Consider the following 27,825-nt stretch of genomic DNA (forward strand, 5'->3'; position numbering starts at 1 on the left):
TGCTCTCGTTATGAAGGCCAACATGCCATTAAGATTTCTTCGCTGCCTGCTGTACCTGCACGCCAACTTTCAGTGACTGGTGTACAAGGACACCCAGGTCTCGCTGCACTTCCCCCTTATCTAACCTGACACCATTGAGATAATAATCTGCCTCCTTGTTTTTGTCACCAAAGTGGATAACCTCACATTTATCTATATTATATTATATCTGCCACTCATCTGCCCACTCACTCAACCTATCCAGGTCACCCTGCAACCTCCTAACATCCTCTTTGCAGTTCACATTGCCACCCAGGTTTGTGCCATCTGCAAACTTGCCAGTGTTACTTCTAATTCCTTCATCCAAATCATTAATATATATGGTAAACAGCTGTGGCCCCAACACCGAGCCTTGCAGCACTCCACTCGCCACTACCTGCCATTCTGAAAAGGACCCGTTTACTCCTACTCTTTGCTTCCTGTCTGCCAACCAATTCTCTATCCATGTCAACGCCCTACCCCCAATACCATGTGCTCTAATTTTGCTCACCAACCTCCCTTGTGGGTCCTTATCAAAGGCTTTCTGAAAGTCTAGATACACTACATCCACTGGCTCCCCTTCATCCATTTTACTTGTCACATCCTCACAAAATTCCAGAAGATTAGTCAAGCATGATTTCCCTTTCATAAATCCATGCTGTCTTGGACTTATGCTTTTACTGCTATCCAAATGCACCGTTATTACCTCTTTAATAATTGACTCCAGCATCATCCCCACCACTGATATCAGGCTAACTGGTCTGTAATTCCTCGTTTTCTCGGGGAGAAATTTGTGTGGTTGATACTATTCAATGGTGAAAGTAGGAGATGTCCAAAGATGAAAATTAACCAAAAGCAGATGCTGGAAATCTGAAACAAAAACTGAAAATGGCTGGTCAGCAGGTCAGGCAGCATCATTTGAAAGAGAAACTGTCAACGTTTTGGGTCCCCGATCCTTTGTCAGAATGGTTAACGCTGTGTCAGAGTACATTACAGACTGGTGAGCCTCATGTCAGAGGTAGGGAAACTATTGGAGAGATTCTTCGAGATAAGATATACTCTCATTTGGGGAAAAAAAGGGCTAATTGGGGATAGCTAGGCTTGTACACGGCAAGTCACATCTTACTAACGATTGAGTTTTTAAGGAGGTGATGAAGGAAATTGATGAAAGTAGGGCGGTATGCACCGATCAGCCACAACATTATGACCACTGACAGGTGAAGTGAATATCATTGATTATCTTGTTGCAATGGCACCTGTCAAGGGGTGGGATATATTAGGCAGCAACTGAACAGTATTTCTTGAAGTTGATGTGTTGGATGCACGAGAAATGGGCAGGAGTAAAGACCTGAGCGACTTTAACAGGGGCCAAATTGTTATGGCCATACGACTGGGTCAGAGCATCTCTGAAACGGCAAGGCTTATGGGGTGCTCCCGGTCAGCAGTGGTGAGTACCTACCAACAGTGGTCTGAGGAGGGACAAACCACAAATCGGCGACAGGGTGTTGGGCGTCCAAGGCTCATCGATGCGCGAGGGCAACGAAGGCTATCCCGTCTGGTCCGAACCAACAGAAGGTCTACTGTGGCACAAGTCACAGAAAATTTTAATGGTGGTCACGGGCAGAATGTGTCACAATACACAGTGCATCGCACCCTGCTGTGTATGAGGCTGCACACGGAGCACCAACAGCATATTAGGTAGGTGGTCATAATGCTTTGGCTCATCAGGTCATAATGTTTTGTCTGATCGGTGTATGATGTACACATAGATTTTAGTAAAGCATTCGATAAGGTTCCTCATGTTAGGCTGATCCAGAAGATGAACAGGATTCATGATGACTTGGTTGTATGGATTCAGAACGGCTTATTCATAGAAGACAAAGGTTGTGGTGGAAGGAAGATATTCTGGCGGGAGGTCTGTGATCAGTGGAGTTCCACAGGGATCTGTGCTGGAACTTCTTAGGGTGGCACAATGGTGCAGTGGTCGAGTTGCTGCCTCACACACCTGGATTTGATCCTGACTATGGATGCTGTATGTATGTAGTTTGTACTGTATATTCTTCCACATTGTTTGTCCTCCCACATTCCAAAGACCCACGGATTTGTAGGTGAAATGGCTTCTGTAAATTACCCCTGGTGTGTAGAATGCGAAACTGGGATAACATAGAACTAGTGTACAGGTGATTGTGGGCTGGTGTGATCTCAGTGCGTCGACAGTGTTAGTGTGCGGGGATCATTGGTTGGTGAGGACTCGGTGTGCCGAATGGCCTGTTTCCACGCTGTATCTCTAAACTAAACATTGGTGTTTGTGATATATATAAATGACATGACGTAAATGTACAGGAAGGAACCGAAGAAAGACACAAATGTAGATGGGTTGGTGAGTAAGTTTGCTGACGACAACAAAATTGGAAGAGTTGCAGACAGTGACAGAAGGCTGTCAGAAAATACAGCGGGATATAGATTAGCTGCAGAAATGGGTGGAGAAATGGAGATGGAGATTAACCCTAGCAAGTGTGAGGTGCTGCACTTTTTGGGAGGTTGAATACAAAAAAAAGTATACAGTTAATTCATTTAGTTTAGTTTAGAGAAACAGCACGGAAACAGGCTATTTGGCACACCGAGTCTGCAACGACCAACGATCCCCTCACACTAACACTATCCTACATATGCTGGGGACAATTTATAATTTTACCAAGCCAATTAGCCTACAAACCTGTACGTCTTTGGAGTGTGAGAGAAAACCCATGCAGGTCATGGACATAACGCACAATCTCTGTACAGACAGCACCTGTGGTCAGGATCAAATGCGGGTTCTCTGCCACTATAAGGCAGCAAATCTGCCACCATGCCGCCCAAGAATGGCAAGACCGTTAGCAGCATTGATGTGCAGAGGGATCTTGTAGTCCAAGTTCATAGCTCACAGAAGGTGGCAACTCAAGTAGATAGTGGTAAAGAAGGCTTGCCTTCACTGCTAGGAGTTTTGAATATGAGTCAGGAAGTTATGATGCAGTTTTATAGGACTTTGGTTCGGCCACATTTGGAGTATTACGTGCAGTTCTGGTCGTGCCTATTACAGGAAAATTGTAGAGACTTTGGAGAGGGTGCGAAGGAGGTTTACTAGGATTCTGCCTCGATTAGAGAGTTCCAGCTATAGGGAGAGGTTGGATGGACTTGGATTGTTTTCTCTGGAACATTGGGGGTTGAGGGGAGACTTGATAGCAGTATATTAATTGATGAAAGCCATAGTTAGGGTTGACGGCCAGAATCTTTTTCCCAGGGGTGGAAATGTCTAACACTACAGGACAACGCTTTGACCAAAGTCCTATAAGGTGAGATGGGGAAAGTTCAATGGAGATGTGCGGAGCAAGTTTTTTTACACAGAGAATGGTGGGGGCCTGAAACACACTACCAGGGGTTGTGGTGGAGGCAGATATGATAGTCGTCTTTAAGAGGCTTTTAGGTAGGCACAGAGAAGTGCAGGGAGTAGAGGGACATGAATCATGTACAGGCAAATGAGATCAGTTTAACTTGGCATCATGTTCGGCACAAACATTGTGGACTGGTGGGCTATAGGGCGTTTCCTGTGCTGTACAGTTCTATGTTCTATGATCATCTCCAGCTGAAAAGTTCCAAATGAAAGCTTTACTCCTTTGGAAGGATTATTAACCCTTTGATTCGTTCTAAATCTAAGAAAGCTTCAAAGCATCGAATGGGTGTTCTGGATCTTCACTGCCATCAAAAGGAAACTCAAAGAGGCAATAAAAAAAGGTTGGTTCCCTGCAGACTGCTACTTAAAAATACTGTGATTCTCCTGAATTACGCCTGCTTCATGTACTTTTAAGGACCATCAGAAGCTTTTTAAAGTGCATGGTTGCTGTGACCATGATGACCCTTTTCCCATGCTGCTTATTGCTCATCCCCACCTCCTTACAGCAACTGAATTATAATTGGCATCCTGTAAAAATTTCTGAACTTGACCCCATACTGTGTATTCCCAAGCTCATAATATTTTATGCAGATTTGGTTTTGAGTCAGAGCTATAGAGTCATAAGACATGGAAACAGGCCCTTCGGTCCAACTTCCCCATGCCGACCAAAATGCCTGGTCTGCACTAGTCCAACCTGCCTGCGTTTGGCCCATATTCTTCTAAACCTTTCCGATCTATGTACTTGTCCAAATGTCTTTCAAATGTTGTGATAGTACTTACCTTAAATACCTCCTCTGGCAGTTCGTTCCATATACCCACCACTCTTTGTGTGAAAAAGTTGCCCCTCAGGTCCTGTTAACTCTTTCCCCTCTCACCTTAAACCTATGTTCCCTGCTTCTTGATTCCCCTACTCCGGGTAAAAGACTCTGTGCATTTACCCTATCTGTTCCCCTCAGAATCTTATGTACTTCAATAAGATTACCCCTCATCCTTCTGCACTCCAAGGAATAAAGTTCTAGTCTGCTCAACCTCTCGCCATAGCTCAGGGCTTCGAGTCTTAGTTTAGTATAATTTAAAGATACTGCGCAGAAACAGGCCCTTCAGCCCACCGAGTCCGCGCCAACTAGCGGTCCCCGCGCATTAACACTATCCTACACACTCTAGGGACAATTTACACATACACCAAACCAATTAACCTACATACCTGTACGTCTTTGGATTGTGGGAGGAAATCGAACATCTCAGAGAAAACCCATGCAGGTCACGGAGAGAACGTACAAACTCCGTTCAGACAGCATCCCGTAGTCGGGATCGAACCCAGGTCTCTGGTGCTGCAAGTGCTGTAAGGCAGCAACTGTACAGATGAGCCACTGTGCCGCCCTGGCAACATCCTCGTAAATCTTCTCAGCACCCTTTCCAGCTTAGCACCCTTTCCAGATCAGTTGCCATACCAAGCTGTGATGCTTTCAGATAGGATGCTAAATCAGAAGATACTCTACAGTGGTGTTGAAATTATGGTACTGATAATATCTGTTCTCATTTAATTTTAGAAGTGGTTACTTTTTATATCAGAATTGCTCAGAAATAAAGGCTCCTTTTATATCTTTATCTTATTGGAACATTGAAGATTCCAGTGGGGTAGATTCTGACAGTGTATTTTCCCTGGTGAGGGAGTCAAGAACCATTTGTAGCCATCTTACTGAGTGTAGCATCAAGGAACTTTGATAAAACTGAAGTCAAAGGGTATCATAAAGAAATACACCAGTGGTTGTAATCATACCTTGCATAAAGAATGACATTGTGGTGTTGTCCTTAAATATTACCAGCCATGTAATCCAGAGCTGCTGAGTTACTCCAGCATTTTGGTATTTTTTCTATCTGAGGAGAAAGTTTGTCTCCCAGAGAAATGTGAATGTTAGGAATGCTCAACCCAGCCAGCTGAGAAAGCTCAATTATTGAATACATTCAGGGTTGAGTTACACTTTTTACCTTGATTTGTCAGACAGTTGGACAGGTACAAGGAAAGGAAAGGTTTAGAGGAATATGGTGCAGGCAAGTGTAACTAGCTTAGTTAGGCAACTTGGTTGGCATGTTCAAGTTGTTTGACAGACCTGTGACTCTGACTGAGGGAGTTACTGATGAGGAACAGGCCTGCAAATAGTGTTGAGGACAGAATCTGAACAGCCACGGCCTATGGCTTTTGCAGGCTCAAGGAACTGTAAGGGCAACTACAAGTTTAAAATGCTGTATTTCCACATTGATGACTTATTCACACAAGCACACTTGTACTACTAGGATCTGAGTCAAATACTCCAAAATTCAAGCCTGAACTGGTAGGGTGTAACCTGTTAACCAACCTTGAATAGAAAAAGCTTTGCCTAACCAGCATGTATTTCCACGTTCAATTGTTGTGAAAACATAAACTTTTCCAAAGCTTATCCACAGTTTTTCTTTGTTTTTTTTGCTGTGGCAATATTGGATGTATTTATTTTGGCAATGTTTAGTCCCTGTAGTCACTGTGATTTAAAAAAAAAATCAGATTGTCATAAAGTGAGGTGATTAGTACCTCCACCTTTTGAATGTCATTCGGTTCCATAATTACACACTCAAAAGGTTATGCTTTTTGTCAGTGTTCTTCATATAATGCTAGACATAAGCACTGAAGTTACAAAGAAAAATAGATCTGTGGAATAATCATCCAGTTCCTTCCACTAGCTTTACATTTCGCACTTCTATCCTTATTTCACACTTTTTGTGTTTTCATCACTGGCCTTTGTTCAACCATCTGCCTAGCAACCCCCCCTCTCAACTGTATCTACCTATCGCTCGCCAGGCTTTGTCCTGCCCATCCTCTCTTCCACCTTTCTCCCCCACTCCACCTCAATCAGTCTAAATAAGTGTCCTGACCCGAAACGTCACCTATGTTCTCGAGAGATGCTGCCTGACCGCCTGAGTTACTTCAGCACTCAGTGTACATCTTTGGGAATAAGTTCTCGGAGGAGAATTAGGCCACTCCGCCATTCAATCATGGACGATCTATCTTTCCCTCTCAACCCCATTTTCCTGCCTTCACCCCATAACCCCTGACACCCTTACTAATGAAGAACCTGTCAATCTCGGCCTTAAAAATATCCATTGACTTGGCTTCCACAGCCATCTGCATTGGTATTGATATTGGTTTATTATTGTCATGTGTACTGAGATACAGTAAATAGTTTTACTTGTGTGCTATCTATTCAAATCATACAATACATCAGTACAATCAAAGCCTTGTTCATAATAGGATATGGGTGGAAACTTAAATGGCCGGGGGAAACGACAGGAATCACAGGGAGAACATGCAAACGACATACGCACTGCACTGAAGGTCAGGATCAAACCCAGATCACCAGGAATGTGAGGTTCAGGGTTGAGGGAGGGTGAGAGAGCTATTTGCTGTTGATGAGCCAGCACTGGGGGCACCAGCATTAATAGAGGGGGCAGCACAAAGGGAGTGCAGTATGATCAAAAGACAAAACTGAGAGATCCTTTCACTGTGATAGAAGTGTTGCAGAGTTGAAGTGATACTTCTGTTGGAATGCTGCAATTTTTTTTGGGGGGTTGCTTATATGGGGGTTGCAGTAGGGTGCTGCTCTGTTGTTTCGGATAAATAGAAGGGAGAGAGTGCTGACTTGCAGGAAAGACAGTAGTGAAGGTATAATAATATGCTTAGGCAGTTTGAGATCAAGAAGGAGGTAGTATTGGGTCTCTTGAGAGATAGATTTCCAGGTTCTGATGGGATCTATCCCAGGTTATTGAGACAATCAGAAGAGAAGATTGCAGGGACCTTTATGAAGATGTTTGTATTGTCTCTAGCCACAGGCGAAGTCCCAGAGAACTGGAGAGTGGGGAGTAGCTAATGGTGTTCCTTTGTTTAAGATAATCCAGGAAATTACAGGCCGGAGAGCCTCATATCAGTGGTAGGGAACCTATTGGAGAATATTCTTCAGGATAAGATTTACTCGCATTTGGAAGACAATAGGATAATTGGAGACAATCAGCATGGCTTTGTCACAGCAGGTCATGTCTTACTGACTTGATTAAGTTTTTTTTTTGAGGAGGCAACAAAGGTGATTGATGAGAGTGGGGCAGTAGATGTTGTTTACATGGATTTTAGTAAGGCATTTGATAAAAGTCCGTCATGGTAGGCTGAAACAGAAGATTTAGATGCATGGTGATCCACAGTGATTTGGTCATTTGAAATCGGAACTGAGCCATAGAAGTTCGTGGTTGGTGGTGGAAGTGTGTTATTCTGGTTGGAGATCTGTTACCAATGCTGTTCTACAGGAATCTTTACAAGAACCTGTTATTTGTGATGTGTGTTTAACGGGTTGGCTGATGACATCAAAATTTGGATTGCTTTCTCTCATGAGTCTCTTCTTGAGTTAAGGTCAGATCTGAGGTGATACAGAGGAGGTTGTGGCAACGCATTGAAGGGCTGAACCTCAAGAATTGCAGTATCTGGATTACTTTTCAGCATTGTGCTTAGCTGAGGATATTAGAAAAGTTGGCAATTCCTGTTATGTTGTGTGTGACTAGTGACATAGTTCTCAAAACCAACTAATGACATTTGGAAAGAACGATTTGGAAATGGTCAGATTTATGTTTCAATTCCATGAAATATAAAGGAAATACAGGGAAGCTTGAATGAATAGGCCATAGTGAAGTAAAAATGATCAAGGGGAAATTCAGACAGTGGTTATTAATGAGACAAATATACAAATTAAACAAAAAATGTCCAAATGTATTGCATGGACATAGAGGAGGAATCGTCTCAAGGCAAGTTCTAACCAAATGAATATAACAAGGAGGTGGTTTGAACAAAACCTGGAGGCAAAAGGACCAACATGCAACACAAACCGCAGGGTAACAAATGCTTTGCAGAGCTCAGTGTGAGAAATAAACTGGAGTAAATCTGAATCAATTGCATCACAGGTAATTATACATTTCAAAGCATTAACACAGACTTGGCTGGAAACCAGGCAAGAATGAGACAAAGAGGAGGATGAGTGACAATAATTATGAAGGAGTGAGGGCAGAAATGGTTCAGAGTCATTCCGGTTAGAGATTAAATATTTTAAACCTGAAATGGTACATTATCATAGAGTCATACAACATGGAAGCAGCCCCTTTGGCACAACTCATCCATGTCAACCATAATGCCCTATCCAAGCTAGACCCATTTGTCAGCACCTGGCCCATATTCCACTAAACCTTTCCCTTTGTCCAAATGTCTTTTAAATATTATTGTACCTGCCTCAATAACTTAATCTGGCAGTTTGTTCTGTATACTTACCTTCCTCTATATGAAAAAGTTGTGCTTTAATTTAGTTTAGTTTAGACATACAGCATGGAAACAGGCCTTTCGGTCCACCGAGTCCATGACGACCAATGATCACCCACAGACTAATTTTACCCTACTCTCTAGGGACAATTTGCAGAAGCCAATTGACCTGCAAACCTGCACATCTTTGGGATGTAGGCGGATGCAGGAACACCCAGAGAAAATATACAAATTAACCTAGCACTGATCCCTGTGGCACACCACTAGTCAGAGATTGCTAGTCCAAAAACGGCCTTCCACCACCACCCTCTGTTTCCTACCATGAAGCCAATTCTTTATCCAGTTAACTAGCTTTCCCCTGGGTTGCACATGATCTAACCTTCCAGAACAGCCTACCATGTAGAACTTTATCAAAGACCTTGCTGAAATCCACGTAGACAACGTGTACAGTACTGCCTTCAACCTTCTTGGTTACTTATTCAAAGAACTCTAATAAATTCATGAAACACAATCACCCACATATAAAACCATGCTGACAATTCCCAATCATCCCTTGTCTTTTAGAGTGCATATATATCTCAAACCTTGGAATTCTCTCATCTTTTCCACCACAGATGTTAGGTTTATTGGTCTATAATTCCCAGGTTTTTTTTTATAGCCCTTCTTAAATAGAGGCACTACATTAGCCTCCCTCCAGTCTTCCAGCACCTCACCCAAGTCTTATGATGATTCATATATCTCAGACACATCTCCTGCAATTTCTTCTCTAGCTTCCCGCAGTTTCCATGGATATATCTGATCAGGCCCAGGAGATCATGTACCTTCATATGTTTTAGGACATCTAACAACTCTTGTTGGGGGAGTAAGCTGGAAGAGAGGAGAGACAAGACAAAGCATGGCAGGTGATAGGTAGACATGGGTCAGGGTTTTTCATGAGAAGTTGGTAGGACCAAAGGCTTGAGATTAAAACCGAAGGTGTGAGCAAAAGGATTGGAGAATTGCAAATTGTGAAGCAAGAGGAAGGTAGTGGGTGGAAGGAGAGGTGCAGGGGAGAAATAGGTATGAGAAGGGAGGAAGGGAAAGGTAGGGGTTACCTAAAATTGGAGAATTCAATGTTCAGACTGTCCCATTGTAGGATACCCAAGCAGAATATGAGGTGTTCCAATTTGTTCCTCCAGTTCCTCCAGTTTGCACGGCCTCATTCTGGCAATGGAGGAGGCCCTGAACAGAAAGGTCAGTATGGGAATGGAAAGGGCTGAACTGGAATTGAGCAGTCATTTTACAGAATAAAACAGAAGGTGCTGGAGTAACTCAGCGGGTCAGAAAGCAACTACGGAGGGAATAAAGAGGCGACATTTCAAGTTGGTATTCGTCAGACTGAAGAAGGATACTGACCAAAAACATCGCCTATCCATTCCTTCAGTAGACACTGCTTGACTTGCTAAATTACTCCACCTTTTTGTGTTTTTTGTTTGTGATAAATGAATGATGGAGGATGCTCCATACAATATCACCTTTCAGGCACAAGCTGTTTCTGCAAACCATCAATTTTTAACAGCTTCCTAGGGACAGCATTGTGATTGCAACCAAATGCCCTAAGACCATCAATTGCATTAGGAGATTTTTGCTGACAAAAGATAAGAATTTCTAACGTATTTTTCTCCAGACTGGAACCAATTTAGGTCACTGAGCATTGGGCTGAGGGCTCCAGTGCCAGAGTTTGCCGTGGAGAGTTTCACTCTCCACTACAATGTGCAGCTGGCAGTTGGAGCACTGCTGATTACCCTCAGGAACCATTACATTAAGTCCTCATTCATTCTGTTGATGGATCAATAGGATGCACTCCAGCAAAGTGAAGGGTAACATTCAGGGCATACTCGTACTTTGAACGATGGTGCTTTTAACAAAATCATCCCTTTCTACTTTTCTTAAGTACTTGCTGGAAACCAACATTTCAACAATATAACTTTTATGTATTAACTAGCATGATCGTGTAGTTCTTATCCCAGAGAACCCATAGCACAGAAATGGGCCCTTTCGGACAATCTCCGACTGTACCATCCAGGCTGATTGTGATGCCTAATTATGTTGATCCCATTTACTGGCATTATGCCAGTATCCCTCTACCCCTTTCCTATCCAAGTAGCTGTCCAAATATCTTTTCAACATTGAAATAGTATTTTCACCTTCTTGTCTGGCAAATCATTGTAGATAACTGCCTCCCTCTGCTTGAAAAAAGTACTCTTCAAATCTCCTTAAAATTTTTCCTCTTCCATCTTCAACCCGTGTCCTCTAGTTCCGGACTCCCCCCTCCTAGGAAAAGTCTCTGACTCCCCTCATAATTTTATAAACTTCTATAAAGTCAATCCTCAGCCTCCCATTTTGCAACAGGAATAAACACAGTCAATCCAACCTCTCCTTATAGCCCTCCATTCCAGGCAACATCTCTGGTGACTTTCTTCTACACTCGCTGTATTGCTACCACACTCTTGGCTGCAATAGAGAGAGTGTAGAAGAGACTCTACTGCTCTCATATCATTTTTCATCTTCCACATTGAGAAGAGGAGGACTACTTGGGCTGTTGGAGCTGACGTAATTATGGGCATCTTAAGAATTTGATTCCAGTACCAATAGATGCCTGTTCATTCTTTGCTCATAACTGAATCACTCCACCCCAGGCAAAAAAAATGCATCATGTTGCACGTCACATTACATTGCCTAATCTCATTATTCCTAAAGAGAAATAACAGCTAATGATTCTCAAAAAGAAATTTTATTTGCTACCTATCTGTCCATTCTGCTAGCCACACCACATCTTTTTGAAGTCTATTGCTGTCCTTATAGTGCACTATACCTCCAAGTTTTATAGTGTCTGCCAATTTTGTGAATTTGGAAATTGCGCCTTGCACACCAAAGTCCAAGCCATTAATGCACATTATGAATAGCAGTAGTCCCTGCAGCAGCTTCTGGGGAATTCCACGGTGCACATCCATCCATCCCTTCAACCAAACTCGTAAAACACAATCTCCCATGTATAGAACCACACTGCCTATTCCGAATCAGCCCGTCTATCCAAATGTAGAACAAATCCTATCCCTCAGAATTCCCTCCAGTAACTTAGTGCCCACAGATGTTAGGCTCACATTTCTGTAATTCACAGGCTTTTCCTTGCAACCCTTCTTAAATAGAGGCTTATCATTAGCCACCCTCCAATGATCCGGCACTTCACCTCACCTGTGCCTAATGTTAGTGTCACCTGAAAACTTACTAATTATGCCGTACATTCTCATCCAAATGGTTGATATAAACCACAAATATATCTCAGCCAGGGCTCCTGCAATTTCTTCTCTAAATGCTTTATGCTAATGCCAGGTTTCTCTAATCAACCACATCTGTCCAAGTGATTGTTAGTTCTTTCTCTGATTATTGTTCTGTGGAAACTGGGATTGTTCCCCCATCCTTTTTTTCTGAACAGTGATGTAACTTTTGCAATATTCCAGTCCTCAGGCACTACCTCTGAATCTACAGGTGTTTGGAAGATTATGTTCAGGGCCTCTGGAATTTCCTCCTTTACTTCCCTCAGCAACCTAGGATGAATCCCATCTAAACCAGGTGACTTAAGTGGAGCTAACCTTTCGAGTATTTCTTCTGTAACAATTTTTAACACATCTAGAATCTCAATGACATTTTTTTTAGATTTAAAAGGCATGTTCTTCCTTGTCAAAGACACACATTTAGTACCTCAGCCAGCGCCACTGCCTCCATGATTTGTAGATTTTCTGCTTGGTCTATGATCGGTCTCACCTTGGGATGTCTTTTTTTCTCTATTCTGCTCTATTTTAACTTCTTTTTGATGACCTCGAAACTCTTGCTTTAATTTATCCATTTCCCTCAGGGGAATGTACCTAGATTACAACTGAACCATCTTCTCCCATTGTTGAAGCAAAGCAGAGGTTTCTATAATTAGAGGATGTTGGAAATTTATGGGATTCTTTTTGTCATCCAGAGCGTGGTTAGAATCTTAATACACTGCTTGACGAGGTGGCAAAGACACTCAAACCATTTAGTATTCAGATAAAAACTTGAGATGCCAAGGCATCGAAGCTATTGGCTGAGTGTTCGGAAATGGGATTAGCATAGATGACCAGTAGATTAAACGGCCAGTCTCCATGCTGTGTGACTTTGTGACTCTATCCTTTTCCAGAGTAATTCTAAATCTTAAATAGTTTGATTTTGCAAACATTGGCCAGCCATCATCATCCTCACCAAGTATAATTTTGGTGAAATTTGACCAAATCATTTTAGCTTGGGCTGGAAATTGAGGAGAGGTTTTCAATTCCAGGACACACAAATCTCACCATAAATTATCAGGTAGTTGAAAATTTGTTGGACACGTAGGCGACTTCTTGTATGGTTGCATAGTGATTATTATTGCAGTAAAGATTCACAGGGATATTAGGCTTGGAATGGAGTGCTTCAGTTATAAGTAGAGATTGGATAGGCTGGGACAGATTTTCTTAGCGTGAAGGAGGCTGAGGGGTAACCTCAAATGGGATTTGCATAGTTAGACATCTTGAATGGCGTGAATTAGTTGGGCAGAAGTCCCTGTTTGTATGCTGTATAGCTCTGTGAATCTATGTAACAGTAGACCTGGATAATTGAATTGTAGGTACTGTTCTACTCCCTCCATTTAAGGTAAAATAATTAAATAAATCTAGATCTTGTATCAGAAGGAGTTTGTGGTTAAAAACCCTCTGTGCTGACACTTCCCTGTACGAGATGAGATGTTAAACCAAAGCCCCATTACTTCCCCGAGGGGGGTGTCAAAGACCACACAGCACACTCGTGAAGAGCATGGGAGTTCTCCCAAAGGGCCTGGCCAATATTTATCTACCAGTCAGTATCAATGAAACAGATTACCTGTCACTATCATGATACAGTTTCTGGGAGCTTACAGTGCACCAATGGTTTGCTCTGCCCCCCTCAGTTTATGCACTTTGTTGGCTGTGAAGTGTTTTGGAATGCTCTCGCATTATGCAAAAAGATCTAGATTGCAAATCTTTTAAAAAGAATTTTAAAATAATTTCATTATCCTTTTGTTGGTACACCTGACAATTAAACACTCTTGACTCTGTTACTGGCAATAGTGGATTAAGTAGACAAAACATTGCATAGACTTGCACAGTGTGCAGGCTGACGATAATGTAAAATTGCCAATTAATGGCAGCAGGAAATGAGTACCACTAATAATAAAGGAGATGAAAGGGCAAAACTGGCCGTAGGTTTTTAGTGTCACCCTAATGAAGAAAGGTGTTAGGTTTTGTTTAGTTTAGACAGTCAGCTTGGAAAACTGGCCCTTCAGCCCACCTAGTTCATGCCACCCGTTGATCACCTGAACACTAGTTCCATGTCTTACACAATAGGAGCAATTTACAGAAGCCAATCAACCTACAAGCCTGCACATCATTGGAATGTGGGAGGAAACCGGAGCACCCGGAGGTCTTCCTGCATTTCTAAGCTTTAAACTGCAATCAAAATCTAGTCAGACTACATGATTTGCAGACGTGAATGCTTGCTGGAATTTTCTCCTGGTGCATATTTTTGTTGGCTTACTACCCTTAACCATTAACTGGGAAATGGGTATTGTGCTACAGATTTTACAGAGCTTTGATGTGAATGGTGACCATTGTGACACTGCGAAAAAGCCTGTTGGAACTTGAGGGACTGGGAGTATCCAGCACTCTACATTCAGAACAGCACGTCTCTCAAATTCATTGCTTGCAATTCTGATTTTAAGATTTTTGTAGTGAACAATTTGTAATCGTAATTATTTATATTGATGACTTGGCTCCATGTTAAAATTGTCTCCCCTTGTCCCCTTCACATGTGCTGTTTGTCTGATGTACCTTCATGCAACACCATTAGAAGCTTTCAGAACTTTATTCAGAAGGGACATATTGCCAGTGGATTTGAGTACAACATGTCTTACTTCAATTACATGGAACCTTGAGTGTTATGCTCAATTTTGGTACCTATATCCAGAGAAGGAGATGCTTGATTTTGAAGAATTCACCAGACTGAGCCTTTGATGGGTGAGCTTTTTGGGTAGAGGGAAAGGGGATGATGTGTAATTTTAGGAGAGTTGGAGTAGGCTCAGATTCTCCCTAGAGTTTGATAAAATGAGAGGTGACTTCATTGAAACATACTAAAAATTAATTCAAGGCTTGATATCGTTAATGTGGGGTTTCTTATATAATCTAGTTACAGAAAGAGGCATTCAGTCCATTGAACCAATGCCAGTTCTCAGAGCATTCCCATCAGTCCCAGTCCTTCACATGACTCTATACTGATTCTGCTGCACTGGGGGCAATATACCCACCTGCAAGTCTTTGGGATATGGGAGGAAGCTGGAGCACCAAGTCGAATCCCATGTAGTCACAAATAGAATGCAAAACTCAACATAGACAACAGCCAAAGTCAAGATCAAGCTCGGGTTGCTGGAGCTGGATGACATCTCCAAAAACTTCCCCATTGAACCTATGCCAGCTCTCTATGTATAAACACAGCTATAATTTCTACATGGTGAAACCAAAATGTATAAAACTGACCTTTAATAAAATCTGACAATGTGTACTGTAACCACATGTGATTTTTTTTCTTTTACAAATCTCAAATTGTGGAGTACAGAGGTAAATAAATAAATGATGGGTCTTTGTCCCAAACATTATGGAGGACACTGTATGTGGTCAGTATCAATGATTTGGATGAGAAGCGAGAAAGCATAATTAGTAAGCTTACAGATGACACTGAAGTGGTTGTTATCGTATTTAGCGAAGATAGTTATCAAAATTTAGTTCAGGATCTAGATCAGCTGGGCAAGTGGGCTGAGAAATGGTTAATGGACTTTAATACAGATAGGTATGAGGTGTTGCATTTTTGGAAGTCAAACCAGGGCACAGCCAACACAATGAATGGCATGCCCTAGGGAGTGTTGTAGAACAAGGGTCTAGGAGTGCAGGTATATAGCTCATTAGAAGTGGTGTCACAGGTAGATAGGGTGGTCAAGAAGGCTTTTGGTGCATTGGTCTGCATCAGTCACAATATTGAGTATAGAAGTGGGGATGTTACATGGAAGTTCTACAAGATGTTGATGAGGCTACATTTGGAATATTGTGTTCAGTTTTGATTACCCTTAGGCTACCATTCTCATCTCTTATCCTCTGGCTGTGCCTTGGGACCGAACATGTCTTGCTTCTGCTCCATCACTTAGGAGACTAATGGGTCTCTTCAGGAAGGTGAACCCTCGGAAAGCATCTGGACTTGATCATGTACCTGGTTACATTCTCAAAACCTGTACAGACCAACTAGCTGGAGTTTTCACGGACATCTTCAACCTCTCATTACTGAGTTCAAAGGTTCAAAGGTATTTTATTGTCACGTGTACCAATTAAGGTACAGTGAAACTCGAGTTCTGAGGTTCCCAATGACAACAGACCGATGGCACTTACGTCCGTGGTGATTAAGCACTTTGAGAGATTGGCGATGGCACATAACAACTAGCTCAGCAAGGACTAAATACCTAAAATTTGCCTACTGCCACAATAGATCAACAGATGATGCAATCTCACTGGCTCTCCACCCTGCACATAGACTACAGCTTGGTGTTCAACACCATCATCCCCCTCCAAACTAGCCACCAAGCTCAGGTGGGTTCTATGCATCCCTTTGCAACTGGATCCTCAACTTCCTCATCAACAGAATACAATCAGTATGTATTGCCGCACACGTCCTGCTCGATAACCATTGCCAATGGTTACATTCGCCGATGACACCATTGTTGTTGGGTGGATAACGGATATTGGTGAGTCAAAGAAGAGGGAGATTAAATGTCCGAGTGAATGGTACCAGAACAACAACCTTGCTCTCAACATCGGTAACACCAAGGAACTAATGGTTGACTTTAAATAAGAAATGCCGATGATCCACAAACCTATCTTCATCAACGGGTCGATGGTGCAGAGAGTCCATAGCTTCAAGTTCCTGGGCTTGCATATCTCTGAAGATCTGTCATGGGCCCAGCACATTGATGCAATCATAAAGAAAGACTAACAATACCTCTACTTCCTTAGAAGATTGAGGAGATTCAGTATGTCAATGAAATGAAATCTCTCTTGAACTCCAAAGATGTACAAGTTTGTTGGTTAATTGGCTTGGTATAATTGTAAATTATCCCTAGTATGTGTAGGATAGTGTAAGTGTGCTGGGATCGTTGGTCAGTGCGGAGTCGGTGAGCTGAAGGGCCTGTTTCCACGCTGTATCTCTAAACTAAACTAAACTAAACTAAAGATAGACACAAAAAGCTGGAGTAATTCAGCGGGACAGGGAGTATCTCTGGAGAAAAGGAATGGGTGACGTTTCGGGTCGAGACCCTTCTTCAGACTAAACTTCTGTATAATAGAGAGCATATTGACCAGTTACATCATGACCTAGTTCGGCAACTCCATGAGAAGTCAGTGAGAAATATTGCATTATGTTGAATAAGGTAGCTGTGTCCAAATGATATGTGAAGCTGGGCTCTATCTGAATCAGAGCAGTGCTTCCTGACATTTATTAGGGATCTATGGAGTATAATGAATATTTTCCAATGTGTGACATTGGTGGTAAAATTGGAAAATGTTTGATGACCAGTACAGCTTAACATTTTTTTTAACAGAACAAAATAGACATCTACATTATGCACAGGGGAAAAGTGGACAGAGCGGTCTGTTTCTGTGCTGTTTGATTATGATGCAGTCTGACTTTAGTTTTAGAAGCTTCATGATGAAGCTTGAACTGATTTACATGTTGGTCATAAAATCAATCCCTCACAGTGTAAGCAGGCTGAGTGTTGACATTGGATGCAGATTAGTACAAAGTCAGCCCTTTATGTGATTCTGCTGATTCTCTCCCAGCTGTTAAAACTTTAATCCACACAGAAAGAGGATTATATAGGCAGGCATCATTCCAATATGCCTTTCTGCCTCTTATGCAAATGTCATTTTCTAACAATTGTTAATTTGGTTAAAACCCAGTATTTCATTAGTACATGGTAGGAAATGCTGCCATCATTTTTCTTTGTAGCATTGTTGAAGTTTCAGTGTTTTTGAAGGATTGAGAAACTGTGCGGTGGTTTGAAATGTGTGTGAAAAATCCACAAATTGTGCTACCTTCCTCTCAGTTTCCAGCAGTCTCTAGATTAACATGAAAAGGCGCGGTGTACAGGAAAGAATGAGTTTGCTGTTGTTTCCTAAATCTCTCAAATGTTAGTACCTAATTGACAGTGAGATACTGATGGCAGTGCATACAGGATATCAAAGATTCTTAACATAACAGAAATTAAAATTATTTACATAAAATAAAAATGATATATAAAGTTCCCTGGAACTTTGAAGATGGTCAAAATACATAGTGATTGTTACTAAATTACCGGCAGCCATTTTGCAAGTTTCCAATAACAGCAAAGAAAAGAACCACAAGTTACTCTGTCCTTGGTAGCTGAAGAAAAAATTCTAGCCAATATTCTGTAAAAAAAAATATTGTTCCTTAACAATCTACGTTGTACTGTGTTTGTGGAAGGAGAGTAAATAGTGTTTGAATAGAAAATCAGTGGTGGTGTTGGCGAGGGGGGGTTGGGAAATGGAGTGGATAGGTACATATGGTCAAACCTGTAGCGTAATCCTTACTTTTAGCTGTCTGATCAAGAATGGACAAAAAAAAGGAGGCAGACGTCAAACCATTCAACTCCTTTGTGAACCAGGGCAAAGTGTAATTCACAGATATGGCATGGGATTGTTAGAAAAAAGACTGCAGTCTTTTAACTACCTGATGTCTGGAAGTTGCTAGGTCAACAGGAATAAAATCTGTAGACCAAGAATTGTACCTCTGTGCGAATTACTATTCAAACAAACTCATTTGCTGCAGAATGTGAACAAAGCTGTCAATAAATTAAGCAACTTTGTGAAAATGCTGCTAAAACCTTGTGCTAAAATGAAATTGACACTAATCAACAGAGCAGAAATCTGCATTAGAGATGGTTCCACTGTTCAAGAACCCCTTTCATTACAGAAAAGCCATCTCAGATATTTATTCAGCTTTTCTTAAAGGTCAAACTAAATGTTGCCCTACAGAGATCTGACAGATTGAAGCCATTTATGTGGTCATTACAGGGAGTGCTCAGCTGTGCATTCATTGCAAAGAATTTCACTCCAGAAAACCAGGCCAGGGTTTTACCATATGACAATGAAGATGGGTAAATCTTGCACATTTTTTGGTGAGATATTTCTGTGGAAGTTTGAAAAAGTCACTTCCATGCGAATTCAGAAGTAGAAACAAGGAGCTGCAGATGCTGGTTTATAAAATAAGATACACGGTGGTGTGTAACTCACGGGTCAGATAGCATGTCAAGAGAACATGGCTAGGTGATGTTTCGGATTGGGACTCATGGCGGATGGGGGAAAGAAAGCTGGAAGAGAGGAGGGGCAGAACAAAGCCTGGCGAATAAAAGGTAAAGATGGGCACAAAATGCTGGAGTAACTCGGTGGTACAGGCAGCATCTCTGGAGAGAAGGAATGGGTAACGTTTTGAGTCGAGACCTTTCTTCAGACCTAATAGGTGAATACAGGTGGGGGGGGGGTTGATAGGCAGATGGTTAGACAAAGACCAGAGATGAAAAGACAGAAGGTGTGAGACAAAAGGATGGAAGGTGAATTGTGAAGCTAGAGGAAGTAGCATAGTCGGAAAGGGGGGGGGGGGGTAGGTGGGGGGAATGGATGCACGTACAGTTGAGGGCCAAGGGGGAGAGGGGACAAAAGAGAGGGAGAAGGTTTGTAGTTACCTAAAATTGGAGAATTTAATGTTCATACCATTGGGTTGTAGGCTACCCAAGCGGAATATGAGGTGCTGTTCCTTCAGATTGCCAATGACCTCACTCTGACAATGGAGGAGGCCCAGGACAGAAAAGTCAGTTTGGGAATGGGAAGTGGAGTAAAAATTGTTAGTAACTGGGAGATCCAGTAGGATCTTGAGGACCGAGTTCAGTGAAATGGTCGGCAAGTCTAGGCTTGGTCTTGCTGATGTACGGGAAGCCACATCAGGAACACCAGATGCAATAGATGAAGTTAGAGGAGGTGCATGTGAATCTCAATCTCACCTGGAAGGACCGCTGGGATCCCTGGATCAAGGTAAGGGAGGAGGTATAGAGACAGGTGTTATACCTCGTGCACTTGCAGGGGAAAGAACCTGAGGAGGGGGTGGTGTAGATGGGAAGGGAAATAAGGGAGTGAACCAAGGAATTGCAAAGGGAGCAGTCTCTAAGGAAGGAGGAAAGGGAAGATGTGACTGGTGGTGGGATCACGTTGGCGGTGATGGAAATTAATCCAAATACAAACAATATATTTATTTATATATTAATATTGCAGGTGCTCCTAAACTTACGATGGGGTTACGTTCCAATAAACCCATTGTAAACCGAAAATATCGTAAGTCGAAATGCATTTAATACACCTGATCACGTGGCCGGAAGCGAGCTGCGGCGAGCTGCTGTTGCCCAGCGTTTGCACCATCGTAAAGTCGAAATATCGTAAGTCGAAGCATCTTAAGTCAGGGAGCATCTGTATATATTAAGGTCCATACAAATTAATGTTCATTGTGTCCAGGTATCAGGACAAGAACACAGTAGGGCAGCAGTTAGCGCTGCTGCTTCACAGCGCCAAAGACGTTTGATCCTGATCTCAGGTGCTGTTTGTGTGGAGTTTGCATGGGAACCTCCTTATGACTGCATAAGTTTCCTCCGGTTCCTCCCACATCCCAAAGACTTGTGGGTTTGTAGGTTAATAAAATGCCCCTAATGTGTAGAGAGTGGATGAGAAAATAGTGTAGGAAAATAACTGCAGATGCTGGTACAAATCGAAGGTATCACAAAATGCTAGAGTAACTCAGCGGGTCAGGCAGCATCTCAGGAGAGAAGGAATGGGTGACTTTTCGGGTCGAGACCCTTCTTCAGACTGATGTCAGGGGAGGGGGCGGGACAAAGATAGGATGTAGTAGGAGAAATCTGTATGTAGGATGAGAAAATAGGATCGCATAGAACTACTGTGAATGGGTGATCGGTGTGGGCTTGGTAGGCCGAAGGGTCTGTTTCAATGCTGTATCGGTGCATCTATGCTGTATCAGAGGACATCTGAAGGTGGCACGGTAGCATAGCAGTAGAGCTACTGCCTTACAGCGCCAGAGACCCGGGTTCGAGCCTGCCGGGTATGGGTGCTTGTCTGTACCGAATTTGTACGTTCTCCCCGTCACCTGTGTGGGTTTCCTCCGAGATCATCGGTTTCCTCCCACATTCCAAAGGAGTGCAGGTTTGTAGGTTAATTGGCGTAGTATAATTGTAAATTGTCTTAAGTGTGTGTAGGATAGAGTTAGTGTGCAGGGATTGCTGGTCGGTGCGGTGCCGAACGGCCTGCTTCCGCGCTGTATCTCTAAACTAAACTAAAATTAAACTAAGAATAGTAATATCACAAAGAGCAATCGGTTTGGCAGTTAGGACAGTGGTATGTTTGTCCTACAGGATGTGGGACATCAGCGAATCTTCCAGTGTTCCTGTTGACTGCATGATTAATATCTAGGTCAATGAAATCCTGATTCAGAGGACATCTGGTGTTTTCTGGTTCTATAAATTTGTTCATTTAGAAAAATCCAGGTCAGTGTAATCCTGATCTTTGTCCTCTTGCCATCTGAGCGCTTTGGTTGAACTTGTATCAGATCCTCATGAAGTATATTGGTATATTTTGTTATTGTCATGTGTACCAAAATACAGTGAAAGAGTTTGTTTTGTGTGCTATCCGGGCAAATCACACCACACATGAGTACATCACGTAATGCTAAAGAGAAAATGAACAGAGTGCAGAATTTACTGTTATAGCTACCGAGAAAGCGCTGATAAACAAAATACATGGGCTGCTGCATGGTAGATAGAAAATTGGGAATTCATCCCGAGCATGTGAGAAGTTTGGTCAAGGGTCTGATCCAAGAGGGGGAGAGAATATTCTTGAACCTGGTGATATGTGCTTTTAAGCTTTTGTATTTTCTGCCCGACGGGAAAAGAGAGAAGAGAGACGGTGTGAGTGGTCCTTGATTACGTTGGCTGCTTTCCCATGGCTGAGTGGTGTAGATTGAATCAAAGGGGAAGGCTGGGTTGCGTTCATAAATTTACAATGTTTTGCGATTTTGGGCGGAAGAGTTGCCATACCAAGCTGTGATACATCTGGATAGGACACCTTCTATGGTGCATCTGTAGAAATTAGTATGTCATTGGAGCCATGCTGGGTTTCCTTAGCATTCTGAGGAAATAGAGCCATTGATGTGCTTTCTCGACTGTGGAGTCAATGTGGTTAAAGAAAAGCAAAGTTCGCATTTTACAAATGTTCCTGCATTCTCTGAACTAATTTAATTGCTGCCTGTTGTTTTTTCAGTCTCTATTTGTTTTGAATCATGTAAAATTTGAATCCATCTCCTTTGAAAGCTTCTCAATTTATTTCAATATTAGTATAAGATCTTAATAGCAGTAAAGCTGGATTAAGCTTACTTTTAAGTAACATTCGTTGAAGGCAGGATCAGCCTTGCAATCTTCATTACACAGGCTTCTAGCTTGGACTCACTGGGCAACCCTGCATATTTATCTGTCTTTGTTAACGGAGTTGGTGTTTTATTTGCCCGGTCCCAAGGGGGATATTCTTGCATCCTTTCCATGAGGCTTTCTGTGTAATTGCAGTTTTGGGATTTTTTTATGTTGAAAAGATTGTAGGGTTTGGAAAACAAAATTGTTCACATTTCGGCTCATCTACAAACAACCTCCCACCACCACCCTAAGCATGTTGGAATAGTTCCTGACTGCTTATTTTCTCTGACCCTTTATTTTTCATCACAATTAATGACTTCACCAGCTGCCGAGAAAGTTTTTTTATCAGATGCATTGCTTCAAATAAACTTTTGGCAAACTCTGTTCTGTCTGAGTGCTTGTGGTAGTATTGTATTTAGCAATTGTTTGTAATGTTTCATCAAATTATGCCTTGTTCACATCTTGTTACTGTATACTGGGAAACTTTTATTGGTGTATTGAAGACAATATTTAAACCTCAACGACACCTAAAAGCATATTAACTATTCATCATCGCACTGTGGGAGCTTGCTGTGCACAGAATCCTACATTGCAACAGTAATGGCACGTTAAAAGTATGTCATTCATTTAGAATGGAGGTCTTAAACCTTTGAAAGGTACGACAGAAGTGTAAGTCTTCTTTGTGCCTTCAAATAATTGTTTCCTTCCAAGAGGCTGCGTTGAAGAAGAAATTGCTCAGGGCAAATACAGATCTTGGTTCACTGTTGAGACCACTAATGACACGGATGCGAGTCTACAGGGGTCACATACTAGGGATGAATTCCAAATTTTCTATCTGTCTTTGTATTCTGTTTATCAGCACTTTCTCTGTAGCTATAACACTAAATTCTGCACTCCGTTCATTTTCTCTTTAGCACTACCCGATGTACTCATGTGTGGTGTGATTTGCCCGGATAGCACATAAAACAAACTCTTTCACTGTATCTTGGTACACGTGACAATAACAAAACATACCAATATACTTCATGAGGATCTGATATAAGTTCAACCAAAGCGCTCAGATGGCAAGAGGACAAAGATCAGGATTACACTGACCTGAATTTTTCTAAATGAACAAATTTATAGAACCAGAAAACACCAGATGTTCTCTGAATCAGGATTTCATTGACCTAGATATTAATCTATGTATTCTCAGGACTGAATTGAACAACAGGGACACTGGAAGATTTGCTAATGCCCCACATCCTGTAGGACAAACATACCACTGTCCTAAGGTCCACACCGATTTACACTTTGTAATCTTACAATTCTTAGTTAAATTTTAGTTTAGTTTAGAGATTTTTTTAGTTTAGTTTAGAGATACAGGTCAGAAACAGGTCGTTCAGCTCACCGACTCCGCATCGACCAGTGATCCCTGCACACTAACACTATCGGACACACACTAGGGACAATTTACATTGATACCAAGCCAATTAACCTACAAACCTGTACATCTCTGGAGTGTGGGAGGAAACTGAAGATCTTGGAGAAAACCAATTCAAGTCACGGGGAGAACGTACAATTCTGTACAGACAAGCACTCATAGTCAGGATTGAACCCGGGTGTCTGGCACTGTAAGGCAGCAACTCTACCGCTGAGCCACCTTACCACCATTGAGTATTGTGTTCAATTCTGGGCACCACACATCAGGACATATGTGAAGGTTTTCAAGCTGGTGCAGAAGGAATTTACCAGAATAATTCTAGGTCTAGGCCTTATGAGGATCGATTGGAGATGCAGGAGTTGTTCTTGAAACACAAAGGGCGACATGGCGCAGCGATAGAGTTGCTGCCTTGCAGCCCCAGTGATCCGGATTTGATCCTGACCTCTGGTACTGTCTGTGTGGAGTTTGAATGTTCGCCTTGTGACTGCGTGGGTTTTCTCCAGGTGCTCCGGTTTCCTCCCCCATTCTAAAGACGTGCAGGTTTGTAGGTTAATTGGATTCTGTAAATTATCCCTAATGTGTAGAATATAACTGGTGTACAGGTGATCATTGGCCAGCCTGGACTTGGTGGGCTGATGAGCCTGCTTCCTCGCTGTATCTCTAAACTAAACTGAACCAAAGGTACTGTTCCCATTGGTGTCTTGATCAGGTACAGGAAGATACGAATTAAAGGTGATTGACAATGGAGCCAAAAATGACATGACGAGTGGAACAGTAGGCCTGGTGATTCCCATAATATTTTAAAATCTGGAATGCACTGCCAGGGAGTACATAGAACATAGCACATGAACAGACCCCTTGATCCACAATATCTTCTGAAGACAATACCAAGATAAACTAATATCCTCTGCCTGCATATGATCCATATCCGTCCATCTGGCAGCTTGTTCTGTATATGCACCACGCTCTGTGGTGCCCCACAGGTTTCTGTTAAATCTTTCCACCCCTCACCTTAAACCTATGTCCTCAGGTTCTTGAGTCCCCTATTCAAGGTAAAGGACTCTACCCCGTCTATTCTTCTCATGGTCTTATAAACCTCTATAAGATCAATGGAGGACCCCGTGTGGGGGGACCGCCGCAAGGCAGGTGGGGGGAGAATAATGGACAATAGGGGGGGGAGGAACAAAGGACAATGGGGACCCGGCGTGGGGGAACCGATGTGGGGGGAAGAACAAAAGGGGGAGCCGGCGTGCTTTGTAACTTTGTCAGCACCGTGGGTGGCTGCTACTTGTACACATTGGATATGCAAGCAAAGAATTTCACTGAGCTTAGTCACATGTGATAATAAAGTATTCCATTCCAAGATCACACCTCTTCCTCCTGCGTAACGATTACGATTAGGATTCAAGGAATAAAGTCTTAGCCTGTCCAATCTCTCCCTATAACTCTGGCCCTCGAGACCTGCCAACATCCTTGTAAATTTTCTTTGCATTCTTCTAGCTTAACAACATCTTTCCGAGAGCAAGGTGACCAATACTGAACACAACTAACTATACTATAACTAACTATACATAACTATAGTATAACATTCCAACTTCTACACTCAATACGCTGACTAATGAAGCTAGTGACCACCCTAAGTCTACCTGTGACACCACTTTCAAGGACCTATCTGCCTGCACTCCTCGATCTATTCTTGGAAATCTCGTCTCTCAGAATCCTCGCCAGTAACTTTCCTGTCGCAGATATTCAGCTAGCTGGTCTATAGTTCCCAGGATATATGCCTGGATTAAATGCCTGTTTAACTGTAAATAATTCCTGTTCATCTCTTCCAGATTGTGCAGCCTCACACTGAAGAAGCTAACTGTACTGAAAGAACTTGACAAGGATCTAAACTCTGTGGTAATTGGTGTTAAGATGCAGGTAGGTTTCTCATCATTTTTAACTGGAGGATATTCCAGTTTGTGATTTAATTTTGAATTGGTAGCAAGGGTGACAAAGCTGCAAACGGAAAATTGTTCAATTATTTCCAAAGGAATCAGCAGGCTAATTAAAAGTAACATTAAAAGGAAGGGAATATTTCCAACGCTCCAAGAGGAGAGTGAGTTGGATTGGTCTGAAAAGGACGGAGAAAATGTTTCAAAAGAAATTAAAGTTTTGGTGTGTAATGAAATGGGACATAAGAGCTGGTGCCAATATTTGAAAATTCTTCCTGTCACGGCAAGCAGACTATTATCAAAAAGAACGTTAAAGGATGTATGGAACATCATTAAATATGGGCAAGGTGCCGGATGACTAAAGGGTGGCTAATATTGTGCCTTTATTTAAGAAGGGCTGCATGGAAAAAGCTGGAAACTATGGAAACAATAGTGAGCCTAACATCTATGGTAGGTAACTTACTGGAGAGGATTCTGAGGGATAAGATATACATGCATTTGGATAAACAGGGCTTATTAGGGATAGTCTGCATGGTTTTGTACGTCTTATGAATGTCATTGAATTTTTTGAAGGAGCAACCAAAAAGGTTGCTAAGAGCAAGGACATAGATGTTGTCCATGTGGACTTCAGCAAAGCCTTTAATAAGGTTCCACATGATAGGCTAACTGGATACAGATCGGGTAAATGCACAGAGTATTTTACCTAGAGTGGTTAAATCAAGGAGAGAAAGGAAAGATTTAATAAGAACTTTTTCACAAAGAGGTTTGTGGGTATATGTAACAACCTGCCAGAGGAAACAATTGAATCAGGTACTATAACAATGTTTAAAAGACATTTGGACAGGTTCATGGGATATGGGCCAAACGGGGGTAGATGGGACTCGTGTAGGTGGAACATCTTGGTCGGCATGGGCCAGTTTCAATGTTGTCTGATTCTATGACTATTACCTGTTTCTCCCACGTCTGGCTCCATTTGAACATCATTCCCCATTTTCCCCATCAGGATTGGGAAGAATTATATATGGAAAGCAAGGAATTAGTGGCAAGTTTTGAAGGCAGATTGTTAAGAAAAGCTGGAAAAAGGCACCAAAGAAGCTTGGCAGTGATAAAGGTGCATACATCAATTGCAAGGAAGTCTGGTGAACATTATGAAACATTGAGTCATGGAGCTATACGTCATGGAGGCAGCCCCTTTAGCCAACCAAGATGTCAACCTGAGCTAGTTCCATGAGATGAGGGAATAGGCAGAGGTAAATGTATGATATAGCTATTATGAGAGCACAAGCATGGATTAGCTGTGCACCATTCCCGGCTACAGGGTTTGCGAACAAGATAGTGTGGTGCCAAAAGGCAATGGCATGTGTAATATTATTTCAGGAAGTAATTGTGAGAAGAGATGTCGTCATAGTACAGCATAGAAACAGGCCCTTCATCCCGACTTACCCACTCCGACCAACATGCTCCATCTATACTAGTCCCACCTGCCTGCATTTGGCACATATCCTTCTAAACCTATCCTATCCATGTACCTGTCCAAATGCTTTTTAAACATTGCAATAGTACCTGCCTCAACTACCTCCTCTGGCAGCTCCTTCCATATACCCGCCACCAGTCTCCCAACCATTCTCCATACTGCTACATACTGGCAATCTTTCCTGCTCCCTCTCAATCCTGTTGCACGGTCTTGACCCAAATCCTGTTTTCACCTTTTGTCTCCATCGATGCTGATTAGCCCGCTGAACTCTTCCAGCATTCTGTTTTAGTGTAAATGGTTATTGAGCTTAGAATAGCAAAGTGCAGGACCAGTCTTCTCTCTACTTGAATGACATAAGTAAGATGTTGCATAAACAAACAAAGTGGACTGCTAATGGCATGAGATGACCAAATATTTGTTTCACAAAGTGCTTCCGACATAGATCTTGGTCCATTTTCAGGAGAAACTTTGGAAGGTCTGCTTTGCCTAAATAAACTATTGGGTTCTTTACACCTTTGCTTATTGTCATTTTTCCTGCATGTAGACTGTCCTCATGCCAGACTTGTATC

General features: G+C 42.2%; 1 protein-coding gene across 4 annotated transcripts in view; it reads left to right on the forward strand.

Moving 5' to 3' along the window:
* Positions 1-27,825, forward strand: part of LOC144593389 (phosphofurin acidic cluster sorting protein 1-like) — a 135,714-nt gene that overhangs the window by 43,014 nt on the left and 64,875 nt on the right. For 3 of the 4 annotated variants that reach the window (XM_078398876.1, XM_078398879.1, XM_078398878.1), the window contains exon 2: positions 25,681-25,768. In XM_078398876.1, coding sequence (XP_078255002.1) covers positions 25,681-25,768 — 88 coding nt within the window. Of the gene's footprint in view, positions 1-3,726; positions 3,790-25,680; positions 25,769-27,825 lie in introns of those variants that run through there. The other variant, XM_078398877.1, reaches the window with a different exon arrangement.

This window comes from Rhinoraja longicauda, chromosome 5 (genome assembly GCF_053455715.1).
Source record: "Rhinoraja longicauda isolate Sanriku21f chromosome 5, sRhiLon1.1, whole genome shotgun sequence".
Lineage (NCBI taxonomy): Eukaryota > Metazoa > Chordata > Chondrichthyes > Rajiformes > Arhynchobatidae > Rhinoraja > Rhinoraja longicauda.